At 48.1% G+C, this 17,994-nt stretch overlaps 1 protein-coding gene across 2 annotated transcripts in view; it reads left to right on the forward strand.

The window, feature by feature from the left end:
• Angpt1 (angiopoietin 1) overlaps positions 1–17,069 on the forward strand; it is a 178,383-nt gene extending 161,314 nt beyond the window's left edge. For both annotated transcript variants that reach the window (XM_010615722.3, XM_010615721.3), the window contains exons 8-9: positions 5,529–5,659; positions 14,971–17,069. In XM_010615722.3, the coding sequence (XP_010614024.1) occupies positions 5,529–5,659; positions 14,971–15,131 (292 nt within the window). In that variant the 3' untranslated portion in view covers positions 15,132–17,069. The remainder of the gene's footprint in view (positions 1–5,528; positions 5,660–14,970) is intronic.
• Positions 17,070–17,994: the final 925 nt, after the last annotated feature.

The raw sequence follows: 17,994 nt of genomic DNA on the forward strand, positions 1-17,994 counted from the left end.
CAGGGTCCGGAAACCGAAGCTTGTGACTCCAGGGGTCTCAGTGACACGTAATTCAATTTAGGTTTTTTTATTGCAACCTTAGAAAAGGGAAGGAATATGGGAAGAACTTTTAGGTTTTTTGTTTGTTTGTTGAACTAAAAACAGATAATTTCCACAATGTGTGTCTCTGGACTTTGGGAAATATGGTTTCATTGGTATAGATCTCATGAACAGAACATATCTAAATGTCCAAAACAGACCGCTGTCTGTCACAGAACGAAGATGCAGCTGGAGGTAACAGTATTTGGGGCTGCTGTTTTCTTTGGAGGAAGAATCTCTATGGGATTTTCTCCCTAGTACTGGAAATTGAACCCACAGCTTCACACGTGAGTACTCCTCCACTGAACGATATTCCCAGCCCTTTCTCAGTTTTGAGACAGGATTTCACTAAATCATCCAGACTGGCACTGAGTTTGCAGTTTTCCTGCCTTGGCCTCCCTAGTAGCGGGCACGTGCCAGCACGTCTGGCTAAGTTCACCTGCGTCCTGTCTGTCTCTGAGAAACACGGAGAACCATATTTTGCTGGAGTTTTGAAACAGAAGTCTCCTGTAATAGTGTTCCTGGTGTCAGGAGCTTGACACCTGAATGGTTGCTAAACTCCTTCAACCAGAATTTGTGAGTGAAGGGAGAGACAGTGAACATGTTTGTCACCAAGATTGGTGAAAACTCAGTGTACAGCCAGTACCCAGGCGATGAAATTAACTACGAAGCAGTCATGTTAGAATCAGGAAAAGCAAGCCAGGTTCTCCGAAGCTGAGCCTGCCCGTGAGTCGGCAGTGCGGCCTTGTCACACAGTGCAGATCCCAGCACTGTCCCTGGCCTGAACACTGTGTTGACCTCGTGTGCTGTGTACTGCACACCTCACAGATGAGCAGTGTACTGCCTCAGGGCATCGGAGGCGAAGAGCGAGTGGAACAATAGTAAAATTGTACCCTTTTCTTAGCACCATGCTTATATCAACACGCACAAATTCTGGTGGTTCTTCCATGACCCAGTCCTGCCTGAGAAGAAACGAAAGCAGGAAAGGAAGCTTGGAGTGACAAAGTCGTGAGGAGTAAGCACGAGAATCAGAGAGGGTGGTGGGGTGACCTGTCGCCCTGATTCGGATAAAGAAAGGAAACAAGCACACAAGCGTGTGTCTCGCTGTTCACCTTGCTGGGCACCGGGGAAATCCTGGGGATCTGAAAGATTCGGGTTTTGAACGTCTGTATTAGAGGGCCGTTACCCAGGCTGTCTGGGGCCCCAGTGATGCTGGCAGGGAGCCCGGCAGTCAGCAGAGCAGCTGTTTGCTTCCTCCGTCTTCAAAACTGTGCTTGCTCTGTCCGAGGTTCGGAGAACACTGCTCCTTCCCTGGCCTTCGCAGTGTCCGCCCGTGTGTCCCTGTCCCCACACGCGTCTTGTCCTGAGAGCGCGTGTGTTTATACCTGCTTGACTGGAATCAGCCCTCCCATGCTCCTGTGTACTAAGCCCCCTCATGTGTTGTGATCGTTGGTTCAGGAAGTCTGAGTTCTTCGATTTCTTTTTTATTAACATTCAAGTGCTTGCTCTCCACGCAGCCGTCCTTCTGAGGGCTTTGTCTGTCTCACAGTCTTTAATCACAGTGATCTCAGGAGGACGTTACTCCTCATGGAGGCGTTCTAGAGGGGCAGCTGGGGGTCAGACAGTACCGGAGCTGTGCGCTCTGCTGTCCCATGCTGGCTTTCAAGGCACAGCCACGTGTGACAGGCTTACCTTTTGGAAACCAAGGGTTGATTTATTTTGTGGGTGTGGGGGCGAGGGAGCAAGAATTTTGCTTAATGGCTTTATTGACGGTTACTTTTCCATACGTGCTTGTTTTACCCTGAGCCACCTGCTTGCGATTCACATGTTAAGGTATCTACATCTCTGCCGTATCCTTGGCCTAAGTTCAAGCCACCCAGGACCCACTGTCCCACCTTCCTACCCACGGTGTTCCTGTTCCGAAACGTCTCCGGGACTTCAGCATCTGCTCTCACGCTCCAGTTTGTGCATGGGATATTGGTCACACAGCCGTCTGTCTGCCTGGCACCTTTCCTGTACGCCAAGCTTGCTTCATGGGCTTTCTGGTCATTTTCTCACACGTGTTTATAGGCTTTTACAGATGAGTCCATGCCTTTCTTCACCTGGGGGCCAGGCAGCAAGCGAACACGTCTCCTGCCTGCGAGAAACTGTCATACGTAATGGCCCAGAGATAGCAGAGCCCCTCACAGGGAGGACGGTCCTGGCGTTCTCCAAGCACATGGAAAAGAAAGTTGTGTGCTCTTATCTCTTTCGTCTCTAAAAAAAAAAAAAATGCAAAAAGCTGGTGAAGCAGATTAAAAAAATAAATGCCTGGGTTCCAGAGAAAGTTGTCCAGTAGAAAGGCATCTGTGCAGATGTGAGTTCCTTCATCAGCGTGATGGTTTCCTTTCTCGCATGTGCTCTGGTGTTATTTAGTGGGCCTTTTTGTGAGTTGTTTCTAAAGCCTGTGTCTGTAGCAGCCACAAGTTAATTCCATACCCATCGGAGCAGTGACCCAGTGTGATCTGAATAGACCCTTTGTCACTGACATTGGGCCAATTTCAAACCTGGAGAAAATAACTCCCAGGGTACTTGAATTCTGAAAGATAACTGCATGGTTAGAGTTAAAATGTTACCACATACATGCTGTCTGCAGAGATGAGTAAAAGTTTAATTCTAAACAATTTCAACTCTTAATTCATAATTGACTCAACAGATGTTTATCGAATGCTTCTTATATATACAATATGTGGAGTTTACAAAGATGGTTAAGGCATGAATAATTCTTGTCAGGAGTTTACAGTCTGGCGAGGATGATAAGGCTTGTGTATAAATGGTGATGCTGTGACAGGAAAGATGGTCAAGGCACAAAGAACACCACTTCCCCATGCAGTGGTAGATAAGGAGAAAGCAGAGGCTTCCTGGGTAATGTTCAGAGGTCTGAGTGGTTGGCTTTGGTTCCTGAAGATAGGAAGGGCTCCCCAAGGCCCTGGTTATCTCTGAGCACAGGGCGTACTCAGGCTGTCCGGGATAAAGGGCTAAATCTACGTTTCAGATGTGAGCACCAGGAATTGTTGCCTGGCTGGTGTGTCCGCTGTGTTAGTAACGCCTAACACTTAGGATGCTTTGACCCTCTTCCCTGTATTTCAAGGCTTGCCATCTTAGTAATTTTCAGTGTAGCAAGTTTAATTATTTGGTCTCTAAGTACTTAGGAGAAGGAAAAAGAAGGAATGTCATCTTCCAACACTAACATGAACGAGTACCTATAATCTCAGATCATTGGTGTCTCTGAGTGCATTGTCTGAGTCATTGCACATGCACTAAAAAAATCAACAGAATTTATGTTTGGGGGAGAAAAACAAGGAAAAGACTACAACATACTCAGTGGTAAGAGTAGTTCTATTCAGAGACTAGATTGGGGGTTGAACTCTTTCCCACCTGATGCTTCTTTATTTCTTTATTAAATGGGTAAATAATCATGTATATTTTGGGATACAAAGTGATGTTCTGATCTATGTGTACATTATAGAGACTTGGGATAATTAAAACACCCCTTACCTTACCGGGTTTCTGTGTGGTTCACGTGTGAGAAATCTGTTATTTCTATTTTGAAATGTGCAGTTCAGTGTGATTAGCTGTGGTCATGAGGAAGTGCAAGATCACTGAAGTCTTGGTGATGCTTAGCATATGAATCGGGAAGACATGTTCCCCTGACACGTCCTTCTGCATCTCTCTCCTTTCTCCAGCCTCTTACAGCCGTCTCTCCACTTCCTTCCTGAGATTAATTTCTCTAGAGTGTGCTAGGTGAGATCATGCAGTCTCTAAGCCTGACGTCTTCCAGTTCTCTCCCTGTTGTAGCCGATGATGACGTGTCCTTCTTTTCAAAGGCTGTGTGGTATTCCACTCTGACCATTTTCTTTGTCCATTCAGAACTCATGGACGCTTAGGTTGCCTCCTTCTCCTGGTTGTTGGGAATGATGCTCAAGCGAGTATGCGAGTGCAGGTGTCTTTTCGGCAAACCACGTCCAGGGAAACCTTGAACGCTGTTGGTGGGGACATACATCAGTGCAGACACTCTGGAAATAGTACGGGGCTCTTCAAAAAACTGAGAACAAAGTCGCTCCATGTGACCCAGCTTCACAACGCTGTGGTTTTTGCTCTTCCTCGTTTTTCAAATGCACGGTCATGCATGCTTTTTGCCTTGGTTATGCAAAGACACAACTCCGTGTTATGAGGCTGAGGCATCGCCCATGCTCACCACTGAGACTGTAAACTGCATCCAGCTCCCTGCAGCGACCTCTCGGTAACCACTGAGTCCGCGAGGAAGGCCCTGCAGACATCCAGAGAGCGCAGAGCCTCTGCAGGGGACGGTGCTGCCCTCCCCACGAGGAGGAGGAGGCCATGGAGAGCGCAGGAAACCGAGGCAGACCTGGAGTCCGCACCGCCCTGGAGCTGCTGCGAGCTCAGGGCCCTGGGCAGCCTCGGCAACCCATGGCTCCTCGCTGTGTGAATCTGAGGAGACTGAGAGGCCGGGCTCTCAATGACCCTGCTGTGGCAGGAAGTGGGGCCCAAGGTGTCCTGCTGCGTCTCTGAGGCCTTGGCAGAAGGGGTCAAGTTTAAGACTCGGGCTGCTCTGGCCAGCGGTGGCCGGGCATGGGGACTTTTCCCAGGACTCCATCGTGACCTGCTCCCTGACTTTCCTCCAGGGAAGCCCCGTCTCAGGAGGCTGGTCACAGCCGGTATGAACCGGCCCTCAGCAAAAGTACAGCAAAGCAGGCGCCCTGCTATTCTGCACCCCTGCTTCTCAGTTCATGGCAGACGCTCCAAAGGATAGGCCAAAATTGGAAGGTCGGAGTTCAAAGCCGTTTGTACTCCCACTAGCTAGAAGTTCTCGGTCCTTGGAACCAATGAAACCTGTCTGGGATTTAATTGTATAATTTGCTTGGGCTCCAAATTTTCTGCAGAATATTTGGTTCCAGAGACCCCGCACCTAGGCAGGGCCTGCTCTGCGCTCCGGACCAGCCCTATAAATGAACCCAGAGCCCCAGGGTGAAGTGAGCGGCCGGCGCTGTGGGCCCTCAGGTGGGGTTGCCTGCGACCTGACCTGCTCTGCCCCGGCAGTGGGTGCCGTGGAGTGGGGTCTGCAGGGACGCCATGCCAGGCGCGCTCCTTTGGAAACCGGGGCGTGGGGGTGGCTGGTGCACTGTGAGAACTGTGTGGGTTTCCTGTGCACGGTGAGAGAAACGCTGTAGTCAGAACTACGTACCTGTGACTTGCAGCCTCCCTCTCTCTCCCTCCCTCCTTTTCCTCTGTTTTCTTCTTTCTTTTGACTTTTGGTTCAGAACGGGATTCGGTGAAAGGACAGTGAACAGCGAAAGCCAGGAAAGCGTGGACCCTCCTCGGACAGCCGCTCTTCTGGCGGTCCCTGCGCGTGGCTGATCTGGCCCCTCCTGTCCCTCTTGTCCCCCCAGGCTGTATTTGAAGGGCCACACGGGGACAGCGGGGAAGCAGAGCAGCCTGATCCTGCACGGCGCCGACTTCAGCACAAAAGACGCCGACAACGACAACTGCATGTGCAAGTGCGCGCTCATGCTGACGGGAGGTGAGTGCGCCCGCAGGGCAAGCCAGCTGCTGTCCGAGGGAGGCTGCAGGGCAGGGGCCAAGCAGGGCTCCGGGAATTCGCCCACGCTCCACAGCCCAGCTCTTCGGCCTCTGAGGGCCTCCTGCAGCGCGCAGTGGGTGCACAGCACACACGCTCCGCTTCACGCCCTCAGCGACGGTGCAGGAGAGGAGACGTGGGGCTGTGCTTAGACCGCCGGCCGCTACCGGTTCAGACCGAGGGAAGGCTTCTTTCCCCTCCCTCCCTGCCTCGCTCTGTTCCTGCCCTCCTTTGTTTATTGCACTAGGAGAGATCAAACCCACTACTGAGCTACATCTCCAGCACTTTTCCTTTTCATTTTTTATTTGGGGAAAGTTCTCCCTACATTGCTGAAGCAGGACTCGAAGTTGCACTCATCCTACCTCAGCCTCCATAAGCCCTGGGCTTGCAGAGAAGCTTTGGGGTCCCTTCCTGCCTTCCCTGCTTGCTGGCTGCCCCACCCCTGTGTTCCACAGCCTGGTGCTGTGGGGGGCCCGTGACCCACCTCAGCCACGCCCTTCATCTGTGTCCCTCAGTTTCCCCTGTGTCATCTCCTCATCTCGCCTCCCCAAGGAAAGAAACAGTTATTGCCAAGCTAGGACTGCTTAAAAATATGGTGCCACAGGTTCTTGAGAAACAGATTTCTTTTCATTGCCTCCTTGATCCCAAAATGAAACTGTCAGTAAGTAGCTTTACATAAAGACAAAAAGACGAGTCCTCCCATTTCCTGCCCATTTGGTACTGAAATGCATTTCATGGCATCCGTCCTACGTTGGGGTGGTTCTCACTGTACCGGTGCAGCACTGGACAGAGCCCTCTGCCCCTCTTGGTGTGTGCTTAGCAGGCCGGGATCCCCACCGTGTCTGAAGAACAGAGATGTAGGCTCAAGCGCCCATGCACCTCTCAGCAATGAGCAGACTCTGCGGCTAAGGGCTAGGACTTCATTTCTGCCTCATGTGGCTGAACTGTCCTGTTCCCTCTCCATCGTCGTTCCTGGAAACATTCCTTGGCCCCCGATAAACACATTAGTTGGGGAGAGAAGATTTCCACTCCTGTTTGGGCTGGAAGAGTCTACGGTAATGTGTTTTCGTAATAAACGCCATTACCCTCTCAGCTGCCCCTTTGAAAGAATCCAGGCCTTTCAAAGCCTTTCACACACTGAGAAAGGCTGCAACTGGAGTGCCACGGCTGGGAACCAGCAGCCCCAGGTGGCAGCTCAGTGCCGCCACCACTGCCTGAGCCCCAGGAGTTCCCTGTCTCCACTGTCTGAAACCAGTTCCTTTCTTCAAACGCTGATTCCAGCCATCAATGTAGTCCCTTTGAAGCAGGGGGACTTTAGTTAACCACAGTGTTGGTTGTCATCAGTTTTGTTTTATCTCACTTACTTCTATTGCTTTGTTTCTTATAAAAGGAATTGAGGGTAAAGTTAGATTTATCACACGCTCCCTGTCCTGGATAGTTTTCCAATACACTGAGGGATTTTGGTTGGAGGATGCGCTATTGTTACCCTTATCTGTTAAAGACTGAAAAGCAAGAGACAGACAGGCTTAACTGAAAGCAGAAGGTGTTTCAGGCAGACCCGAGGTGGAGCATTTTGACCCCAGCTCCTCCTTCCTACCAGTGAGGCGTTTTAATGAGTGCCTACTAAGGAAGTCGCCTCTACTGAGAAACAGGAGGGACAGAGTGGATCTTCTGTCCCCTGGGAGAGATGGTTGTCAAAAAGTAAGCCATGAATGGCAAGACTTTGATCTGCAGCTGGTCCTAGACTGGCTGGCAGAAGGGAAGACACTGCCACTGAGGGATCAGAAGCGGGCGGTGAGGCTGAGGGACCCTCCCTTTCCGGGCGAGACCCCTGCTGGAAGCAAGAGAGAACTGTTCACTCAGAGCTTCCTTGCACACTTCCTGTGCTTGTGGTCAAGTTAAACCACTCACCAGATTTTCTTCCGGTTCTGTGATTCTGACATTTCGGTGCTCCTGGCAGCTTGTGTAGGAAACTAGTCACTTGGCCGCACATAAGTGGCAGTGCTATCGCTGGAGCTAAAGGGAGATACCGCAGGCTCACTCAGCAGAAGCAGGTGCAGGGCGCCCTGTCCACGGGACTATGCGGCTCCCACCTCCAGGAGCCCAAGTGCTGCCTCTGCTGAAGGCTGCCAGACCTCTGCTGCACCACTGGGGCAGCAGAGCGCATGTGTCCGCACAGACCGGCCTGCCCTGAGTGCAGGCCCAGGCGTTTCCCTGCGGGTCCCCGCATTAGGGAGAGCAATGTGGCTGTGGGCTGTACGGGGAGCAGCGGGAGAGGTGACTTGGGGAGTGGCTCCATGCCCTCCCGGGCTCCTGCTGTGCCCTCAGGACACTCCGCTTTAGGAAAGGCCAGCAGTCCGGCCACTGCTTGACAGGAAGAAGGAGAAAAATGTGATTTCATCCAGTGTCCACTCAGCCTTTGTTTACATAAACTTAACATACATAAAATGGATATTAAAAATTAGGAAAATTAAAACTTATTATTGTATTATTTCATTCAAAATGAACTTATATTCTACTAAAACATGGGCTTTCGCAGTACATTAAAATCCTGCAAAACGAGTATTTTAAAAGTCTGTTTAAGCTACATTTTTGAAGCTACAAAGACTACAATTATATTATCTAATTTTTAAATAACTACAGAGATATTTGCCTGAAAATTTGTTATAAAATATAATTATGAAGTTGCTAACAGCAGCAAACACAGCGTTGCTCCACAGCGCTCTCCTGCTTTAGTCCTCTTCCGTGCGTTTCCGTGCTTAGGATGAGATGTAAGAGCTGTGGAATGTGCGGCCCAACCATCGTGGCAGAAACTCGGCCTTCCCGCATGTGTGAGCTGGCGGGCGGCTCTGAAGCCACCTCGGTTCGTCCCTGAGTGCGGCCGGCCGCGAGCATCCCTCCCGGACTCCCAGGCTGGACCACCTGCTCGCAGCCTGGCAAGGCCACTTCTGCACTGGGAAACAGCCCTCTCAGCGTCCCAACCTTGGGGCCCACACGAAGTCATCAGGTACCTGGCATGCCCGGGGCTCCGAGTAAACACGTGAAGAGACGAGGTCCACGTGGAGTCCTGGAGTCGAGTATAGAAACCTAAATTGCGTCGCTGCTGCTTCAGCTCAGCTTCTGCGCTTAGCACTTGACAGGCTTGCGAGTCCCATGGAGCTGTGAGCCCCCTGCCGTGGAGTCTTTGGCTCTGCAGAGGTGTGGCCTGTAGTATGTGCTCAGTAAACGCAGCTCGGAGATACGAAGATCAGGTGGAGACTCTGAGCGGACATGGAGTTGCAGGGGGAAGGCAGTCGTGCCCCTGCAGAACTCGGGTTTGGAGTGTGGAAGTGCAGATCACATTGCCTGACAGCTGTGGAGGGAAAGGGCGGATGGCAAGAGCTGGGACAGACGTCAAGGCTGGTCGGAGCCCGCGAGACTCAGTGGCTGCCTTGTAAAGATCTGAATGCCAGGCTCCTAAATTTAAATAAATTACAGTTTATAAGTGCAAAGCTTAGGGTTGTGTTATTTTCTGATAGCACAATTCATTTCTTAGGAGACTAGTGGAGGACACCGAGAATGTGTCTCGTATGTTTGGAAGCAGGGACTTGGAAGTGACTTGCTTGGAGCAGGGGCCACGCCAGGGTGAGCAGCTGGCAGGGACGAGAAATCACCAGTAACTCATTCGGTTTTGTCCTCTGGTAACAACACAGCAAGTATTTACCAGGTACTTTAGTCCCACAGACAGCTCTGCATCATCATGAATGATTCATGCTTAACAACTTACATGAAGTTTCTAAAAGTTTTTAATTAGAGGAAAGAGGGTGCAGAAATTCCTTTTTCATGAACTGAAACCCAGAGCAGTTAACTTGTTCACAGAACTGGTGTCGGAAGAAGGATTTGGACTCGGGATGTGGCCTGGGATGGGGACGCCCTGGAGACCCCCACCCCGCGTCTCCCTCCTGCTACATGGGGAGGAGGGACCCGAAGTCCGAGGGAGGCAGAGACAGTAAGAAACCCAGATGCGTTCGATGGATTCAGCACCACTGGCCAGGAAAAACAACTGCTCCTCTTTGGAACAGAGAAGAGAAAGGGAGGAAGAAAAGTCCTGGCGAGAAATGTAGCTCCAGATGGCAGGAGGAATGCAGAACTCTGGACGGCGAATCTGCCCCTGTGTACAAAGGTCCTGCAGCTGCTCTGTAGTTTATTAATACTTTGGGCTTCTCATATAAGAGAAGCCCTGCAATACTTAAGGTTGTGTGTCTGATTTTTTTCACTTAACATTATGGTCTCAAGATCATCCATTCTCACAAGTGCCTCGAGTTTATCCTTCTTTATGGCACAGTAGTATTCCGTGTGTACAGTGACACTTTCTTTATCCGTTCGTCTCTTGATGGACACCTAGGCCACTGTCAAGATTTAGCTTGTATGAGTTTTGCATATGGAAGGGGACCAAGCCGTGGAAGGGAGAGGGGAAGTGATGTAACAAGAATGAAGACGTGTCGTGTCCTGGCAGCAACTCCCCACAAGGTGTGATCCATGTGTACTGCAAACAGGACCAATAAAAACAAAATTGAAACAGACCCCAAAGCTGCCCCAGAGCCTGGGGGCCCCGGGACCCTCTGTACAGGGGAGCTCGCCGAGTGACTGTTACTACGGTCTCGCCGGTCACCACAGCCCAGCTCCTCTCAGAGATGCGGGGGTAAAATCTTAGTTTCCGTGCGAGCCCTTCTGTGTGTTTCTGCTTCTCATGCATCACTGAAAATGCATAAAAGAAATCCACCTAAAGACATTCCTTTTCTGTGTGCTGTACTTTTACCTTAGAGAAGAAGTGTTGAGAGAGATTTTGTTTAGGATCAGAGGACTTTAGTGAGAGTTAGGTTTCCCGACTCAAATAAATTTGAACTTCCTGAGCGCAGGCTTTAGAATCAAATTCCTATTTTCTAGGCAGAGTTTAACTTATTAGTGATAAAATGTGAATTTTCTGCTTTAAAGATAAAAGACTCCAATAATTTAAAGTCCTGGGAAGCCTGGGATAGTTATTCCAAAACTAAATTTTAATGAGTAAAGTGTAAATGGATTAGAAACACACATCTCGTATTTCTTACTCAAACATGGCTGAGGTTAGGGGTTATAAGGAAAAATGCCTGGCGAAGTCCAGCTCCACGGAGGCCAAGCGTGGCCAGAAGATGATTTTCGGGCGCCTGCACTGCTCCGAGGGAGCGCAACTCGGCCGCCTGAGGCCCGCACCCCCAGAGCAGGGCTCGCTGGGCGCCAGGCCCGTGGGCTGGGACGGGGTCAGACTCTGCCCACTGTGCCGGCGGCGGGAGAGGGTCTCGGCGGCGCCCGGTTCAGGCCAAAAAGCCCAGTTTATGCTTCTTTTCACGGAATACAGAAAAACTATTTGAAATGCTTGATGTAGAATTTCCTTTGTGTAGTTTGTTTTAATGCAAATCTCAGTAAAAACAGAATACTCACCTGCACAGAAAGACCTGCCCGGGCCACCTGGGCTACCCTGAAATTTAGAATACGGCACAGTGGAGCTGAGATTGATGTGAAAAATGTCACCCTTTTATTTCCTTTTTGTAATTCCTTTTTATCATCATCATTTCCTCTCTGATCACAGTGTGCATGGGCCCCTAGTCTTAAAGAAGGAACTGAACATTCTGATTCCTCATATAATCAAAATACTCACACACACACACACACACACACACACACATGAAACAAAGCCAGATTCCGTTCTTAAATCCCGTGTTTTTACAAGGTGGTCATTATAAGCTATTCTCCCTTGCATTACAATCACTTTCATACTTTTCTGACGGATCTGACTGAGCCCTGCATACCTTGTGTTCATTATCACACTTGATCTCAGCCCAGAGGCCAAGAAGCCAATGTCTTCACTGTTAAATCACTGCAGTGGCACAAAAGAGCAAGTCCTTTTCTTCCTGCTCTAAAATTCTTGACCCCATTTCCTAAATGACACCAAGAATGTAGATACAGATTTACAGGTGAAAGTAGTTAGTGTATTATTTTATCCTTAATCCAGCTTTTTGAAGGTCTGGAAATGGGTGGTCAAACCCTATACCCTCATGTGGTGAATGGAACCTTGGGGAAGTTCCTTCAACTCTGTGTCCTTATTATGGTACTTGCCGTATTATATGTGGCCATTTGGGGGCTAACGTGAGAGATTCGTAGATGGGTGGGTGGGTGGGTGTGCGGACAGATGGATGAGTGGATGATGGATGGATGGATGGATCAGTGAATATAGACATTTTCACACAGTCAGGTACATATTGACTATCAAATACTACTGGTATTATTGTCTAGGATCTCTTGATTGTTGACTGATGAAGTCAGTGTCACAGATGAGATCTACTCTCTCCAGGATCCTCATCTCTCACAAGAACACTTCTAAAAGTCTCGTGAGAACTTCTGTGTTCTCCCTCCTGCTTATTCTGCGCCTCTCCCCATGGCACTTTAGCAAAGCCAGGGTACTGGCAGACCCTCTCTTCTGCTCTGTGAGGGATGGTATTGAGTTAGAAACTTCCTGTTGGGACTTGTAGCCATCCTCGGGACCCAGCTTAGGTGACAGAGAATCCTGCAGCTCTCAGGGAGTAGGACCATCTGCTGTTTATTGCCATGGTCTTTTCTTTAGCTCTTTGTTTAATGGTTATCAAGTGTTTGGTTTGTTTTTTTGGTTTTTTTTTGGTACCAGGGATTGAACTCTGGTCTTGTGCTTGCAAGGCAGGCCACCGAACTGCTGAGCTAAACCCCGGCCCTCAAGTGCTTTTTAATAATTCGCCTCCTGTACAAAAGTCTGCGTGACTTGACATTAGGAATTTTGTTTTACGCAGCTTTGTCCCCAAGTAATGGGGACAGTAGTAAAGTCCATTAGTAATGGGTGCTGCAGTGATTTCAAGCTTGGTTTCCGCCCCTTTGTTGCAGGCCCCTGTGCTCAGGATGGCTTTTGCAAACCATCTAGAAAAAGGGCTCCGACAGTGACTGATTCAACATTTGGCCCAGCACAGCTGGTTTCCCTGGTTAAATATCAGTTCCCACTCCTGGAGAACGCTGTACTTGTGCACCTGATGATGGACACAGCTAGGCCATGCATTTCCCACAAACTTTGTGCACTTTCCACGCTGTTTCTCGGCCTTCCTGTGAAGTCTCCCTGTTCACGCTCAGCAGCATCCGTGAGACCCTCTCATCCCACCTGAGTAGCCCTTGGCTGCCCTCCCTGCTGAGCAGAGCTCCCACTGCCATCTCCCCTGGCTGCCTGCCTGTCTCCTTCAGGTCACCTTGAACATCATCTCTTCTATGCACACAAAACATGTTTTTCTCTTTCTGAGCTTCTGTGAGCCATAGCCAGGGGCCAGTGCCCTGCCAAGCAAACTCAGATAGGTTAGGACTGAGTCTCTGAGCCGGCTCCTACAGAACCATGTCTGCCCAGTGAATGTGGGACAGAAAACAGAAGCCTGGGCCAGTGGTGTCTGTACACGCAGAGCCTCCGGCAACTGTCTGTCTCGCTGACAGCAACCCAGTCCTACTGGCCTTCTTCTGGGTCCCTGAAAGGCCATCCTCACCAGAGCCATCCCCCATTCCTTCCTGGGAAGCTTGCGGATCTGTGCCTCTGGTCTCCCCACAGGCTCTGCTGTTTGGTGCCGCTTTCCCAGGCCTCCCCAACTTCCCTCTGTGCGTGTCCTCCACCTGCACCCTTTGGTGGTAGGGTGGTCTGCTCTTTCCTTTCATCCTGAGCACCCTAGTGCAGATCGGAGATTCAGGCTCATGCCGGCCTCTTTGTGAGTCTGGTAGAGGAGTGTGTTGGGGCCTCCGGCCTCGTGAGTAGACAGAGGCCTTTGTGTGTGAGAGGGTGCCCTGGGGACAAAGAGTCAGACCAAGAAGTCGTTGAGTTCATTCTCCTTGCAGAGTTTCATGCTAGGCCTTCAGGAAGTCTTCTGGGAAAGTGAATTCCCAAACTTTAGAGGGCCTTTTGTAACATAAATAGCACATTTTTGCTAGGCATACTGACTGAAACTCAGGGAGTTATTCTTGAGGAAGGAAAGACAGAATTTCACAGTTCCCCTTCCCTGCTAAGAAGACCTCCTTGTCCCTCCTGTTTGGGTCGCATTAGCATTTATGTTGCCAGCAGCCTCAGTACCATCTCTCCAAATCAGTCAAGCGGAGCCCCCTGCTGCCCCAGGAGAATGTGAATGCTGCTTGTTGTGCCTCTAGTATGACTGTAAACACAACACAGCCACTGCATTCCTCTTCCGAGACTCAGAGAAGAGCATTAGGTTTTCTTCACTGCACTCTTTCTAAAGTCTGCAAGATAATGCTCATGTTACAGTCAGACATCAGCCACACAGCTCTCTCTTTAGCTGTTAGTCCCTGCGGTACAGCTCTGTAATCAAAGAGAGGTCAACTGTATCCAAATGCAAATATTCCAGAATGTCTCTGGCATAAATCTCTCCCTAAAGATTTCAGTGGTGTGACTCCAGGAGAGGGAGAAAAGTACTGCGCTTTATCTAAAAATCTAAAACCTTAATTTGTTAAAAAAAGAAAACTGAGTAATCCAGTTATCCTTATGGAGCTGTGCGAGCACAGGATTTCCATGTTCCTTTTCAACTTCTTTTTCACTGACTTTAGAAGGAGCTTGAAAGCTCAAAGACAAGACATTGCTGTCTGTGCTTTATGGCTACCACAGCAGGCACTTCCCATATTGCTGTGAGCTGCAGACGGGCCAAAATAATTAAAATTCACCCTGAGTGCCACAGTCATTACGCTTTCTCTAATTAATTTTAGAAGCAGTGTGGGGCCAGTTCTTGATGGATTCACAGAATATACGGAGAATGTCTTCTCTCTAGACGTCAGCTGTCTGCGCCTCTGAACCTCGTCTCTGACAGTTGTTCTGTGCTCTGGGGCAGAAGGTGGAAGGGCACTCATGGGAATCTGCACTTTGCTTCTTCTGCATTTAACCCAGCCCAGCTTAGATTGTATCTTAAAGCAGAGGCTTCCCACCCTCACAGTGGGAAGCAGGTCCCAGGAGAGCCACATGGAGAGTGGTTTCATAAGCGCCTCTGTCTCTTTCATGGCTCTACTCACGCCACACCAGTGTCACTTGAAACAGTCCAGCCAGTGGGAAAATGTCACTGACGGCCTCCTGTTTGCAGTAATCATGGGAAGGATGCACATGTTGCTCACAGCTCATGCCAGTAGCTCCCAGATGTCCAGGGGACTTATAAATGTTCCTCTCTCGTTTCTGACTCTTTCAGGCTGGTGGTTTGATGCCTGTGGCCCCTCCAATCTAAACGGGATGTTTTACACTGCGGGGCAAAACCACGGGAAGCTGAACGGCATCAAGTGGCACTACTTTAAGGGGCCCAGCTACTCCCTGCACTCCACCACCATGATGATCCGGCCTCTGGACTTCTGAAAGCACAGTGTCCACAGCGATCATCAAGCAGCAAAGCCTGGAGGAGCCACTCGCCAAGAGACCAGATAAAGTTTCTGCACCGGCCACATCGACTCCCTTCTAGCAACAAGTGGAAGTTACAGGACGCCTGGAAGATTCTTGGCTGTGCATTTGCACCCTTCTCTGGGCTCGGGAAATCTCTTCTTGGTCACTCTGTGCTTCTTGCTGTCATGGCTTAAGAAGTGGAGGGACTGCCAGGCTTCACGCTCGTCCTGGGTCGTACTGCAAAACTACGACCACGGGGGACGGACACAGCTTCTTTCATGCAAAATCAAAAGAAAAGGATGCGCACGAAGAATGGAGACAGCCCTGTCTTGGTCCTCTGGGAAGGACGTGTTGCATCAGTGAGATGGTGTTATCTCTGCACAAGCCTGCTAACAGACACGTTTATACTATTGTACACTTTTGATAAAGTTCAGAAAGAACAGCCTCGTCTTCTGCATTGTTAAATGCTGGTGGATTTCAGAAGCCAAGTCTCAGTATTGTACTTCTGAGTTGATTTCAGTTAACCCCTCTTCAGATGTAAATTCCGTTTTGTAAGCCATAAGCAGCTGTAGTGTGGGGAAAGGCGGCGGCCACAGAACTCTGCTCTGTGACCTTCTCAAAAGGCAGTTTCAGAACGAGGACATGGTCACATACAGACAGAACACGTGAAAAATTAAGATTCTTCTCCTGTGCTACAGTTTCCATTTACTTTAAAAGCTGATTGACTGATATGCAGATATATTTATAGCCTGAATAAAGTTTAAAGAATGTGAAATATATCGTCAAGTTCTTAAAGTAGTATACATGCGTTTGATTATTTCCTTTGCCATGATACCAGAAGGCAGTATCTGGAGCATTTTAAGTTGAAGCAAAGCTAAGTGGACCAGAGCGGATGGTTTCACAGTGGCTCTTGCATGTGGACTTGGATGCATGACTTTGCTGCCTTAAATGTGTTCCTACATCTTCAGTTCTTCACCTTGTCAGTCCATAAAAATTGATTTTTTTTTACAATTAACTGCATGAAACATGCTTGTCAGGTTCACCTTGCTGAAGTTTCTATTAAAGATATATCCCGAAGCCTGCAAAAAGTAGAACACCCCTGCACAGGGCGTGCTGGGGTCTGTGCCGTCCTTGGCTGATACACACACAGGTGCCCAAAAAAGTCTCCTGTATCGCTTGATAAACACATTACTCTTGTGTTTCCCTCCTTCAGCCTGTTTCTTCAGATTCTATTTTTTACATAAATATCAACGGGGAAAATCAGCACAACTCTCAACGTTGTATGTAAAAGGTAATCATAAGAATCACCATCAGTTGACTAATAAAATTCTGACTACTAGCTGCTACAACTCTCCTAAGGAAAACATTCCTGTGGGACAATCTAGTGTAAGAGAACTTAGGGGCACAGCTTTTTATGGCAATTTGAAATTACTGTGGCATTTTATGAAGAAGGGCTCTCTGCATGTAAGTGTTCAAGATTACAATAGTGAACATTTTAAGAATCAAAACATGTGTTACTATAAAATGAGAAAGTGGAAGTAACTATCAGGTCTCCTTCCTCCAAAAGGGAAGCAGTGTCTTCAAGGTAATAATACCAACACGTGAGGCTTTGTGACTGCATCAGTGTTCTTCAGTGGCGTCCCTCCACTGGGAGAATCAAACTCTTTACATTTCTAAGAAAGAAAGTTTTAAAGTTTACCACCATCTTTTTATATTTATATGTGTATACAATCTCTTTGCTTTTGATGTGATATTTGCAGGTGTAACAGTTTTTCTATTTTTATTGGCTCCTTGATAGCACCATTTAAAGTCTCCGCCTCCCAAAGATCTTTAACTCTGCTTTCATTTAAGTGGAAGAAAATGAGTATTTCGTTCTTTTGTTACAGATTTTCCTTCCTTCCCTCTTTCCTTCCTTCCTTGTTTCTTCTTTTTCCTTCTTTTCCTCCTTGCTCCTCTCCTATCTTCCTTCATTTTTTCTCTTTCAATATCTTTCTTTTAAATGAAAGTACAGAATCTTTTATTCAAAAAGCAGGAAAAATATCTCATTAAAGATACTAAAATATACAGCCTTTTTTCTTTAAACTTTTCATTTTTAAAAGTTTGCTATTTTGCTATTTAAATTATACAAGAAAAATTTAAATTGTTAGCATGAATGCTATAGTCCATTTTTACGTTGTGCAGTAACAATTTTAAATACAAATGATAAACTCTCTCTTTGTTTCCTTCTTTCATTTTCTTATCAGTCTTTGGATAAGGAATACTACTTCCCAACCTATGAGTACAAAAATAAAATGAATAACAACAAAAAAAAACATTGTATTTTCAGCTTTGTTATCTGGGTTTGAAAAATGAAACTTTCCAATTATTTATAATAAAGCTGTATGAAATGTGATGACTCCATTACATGTGTTATAGTACCTACGTGTGTGTAGCAGTTTAACATGTATATCCTTTGCATTTAATTGTTTCAGGATAAAATAATTAGGTATCAGAATATTGTCTTTACATTTTTATTTCAATAAAAATGTGATTCTATGATTTTTCATATCACAACATTGATTTAAATAAAATTCAAAATAACTGTTGTGCAATTTCACCTCATTTAAAATATACACTTTACAAAATTTAAATTTGAAATCTATGAAAACAAGGACTCGCTGGGAAAAAGACCAGGTGAACTGAACCCTCACTCAAAGCCGCGTGAGAGGAGGGAGCTGCTGGACTGTGGGCCCGGCGGTGGCCGGACGAGCGTGGACGAAGGCGAGGGCCAGGCACCCAGGGCTCCCGGCCTCTCCCTTCCTCTCCTCTCCCGACTTCTCCTCCCTCCCCGCCAGACCCC

This window comes from Fukomys damarensis, unplaced genomic scaffold, assembly GCF_012274545.1.
Source record: "Fukomys damarensis isolate Sample0158 unplaced genomic scaffold, DMR_v1.0_HiC HiC_scaffold_5, whole genome shotgun sequence".
NCBI classification, from domain to species: Eukaryota; Metazoa; Chordata; class Mammalia; order Rodentia; family Bathyergidae; genus Fukomys; species Fukomys damarensis.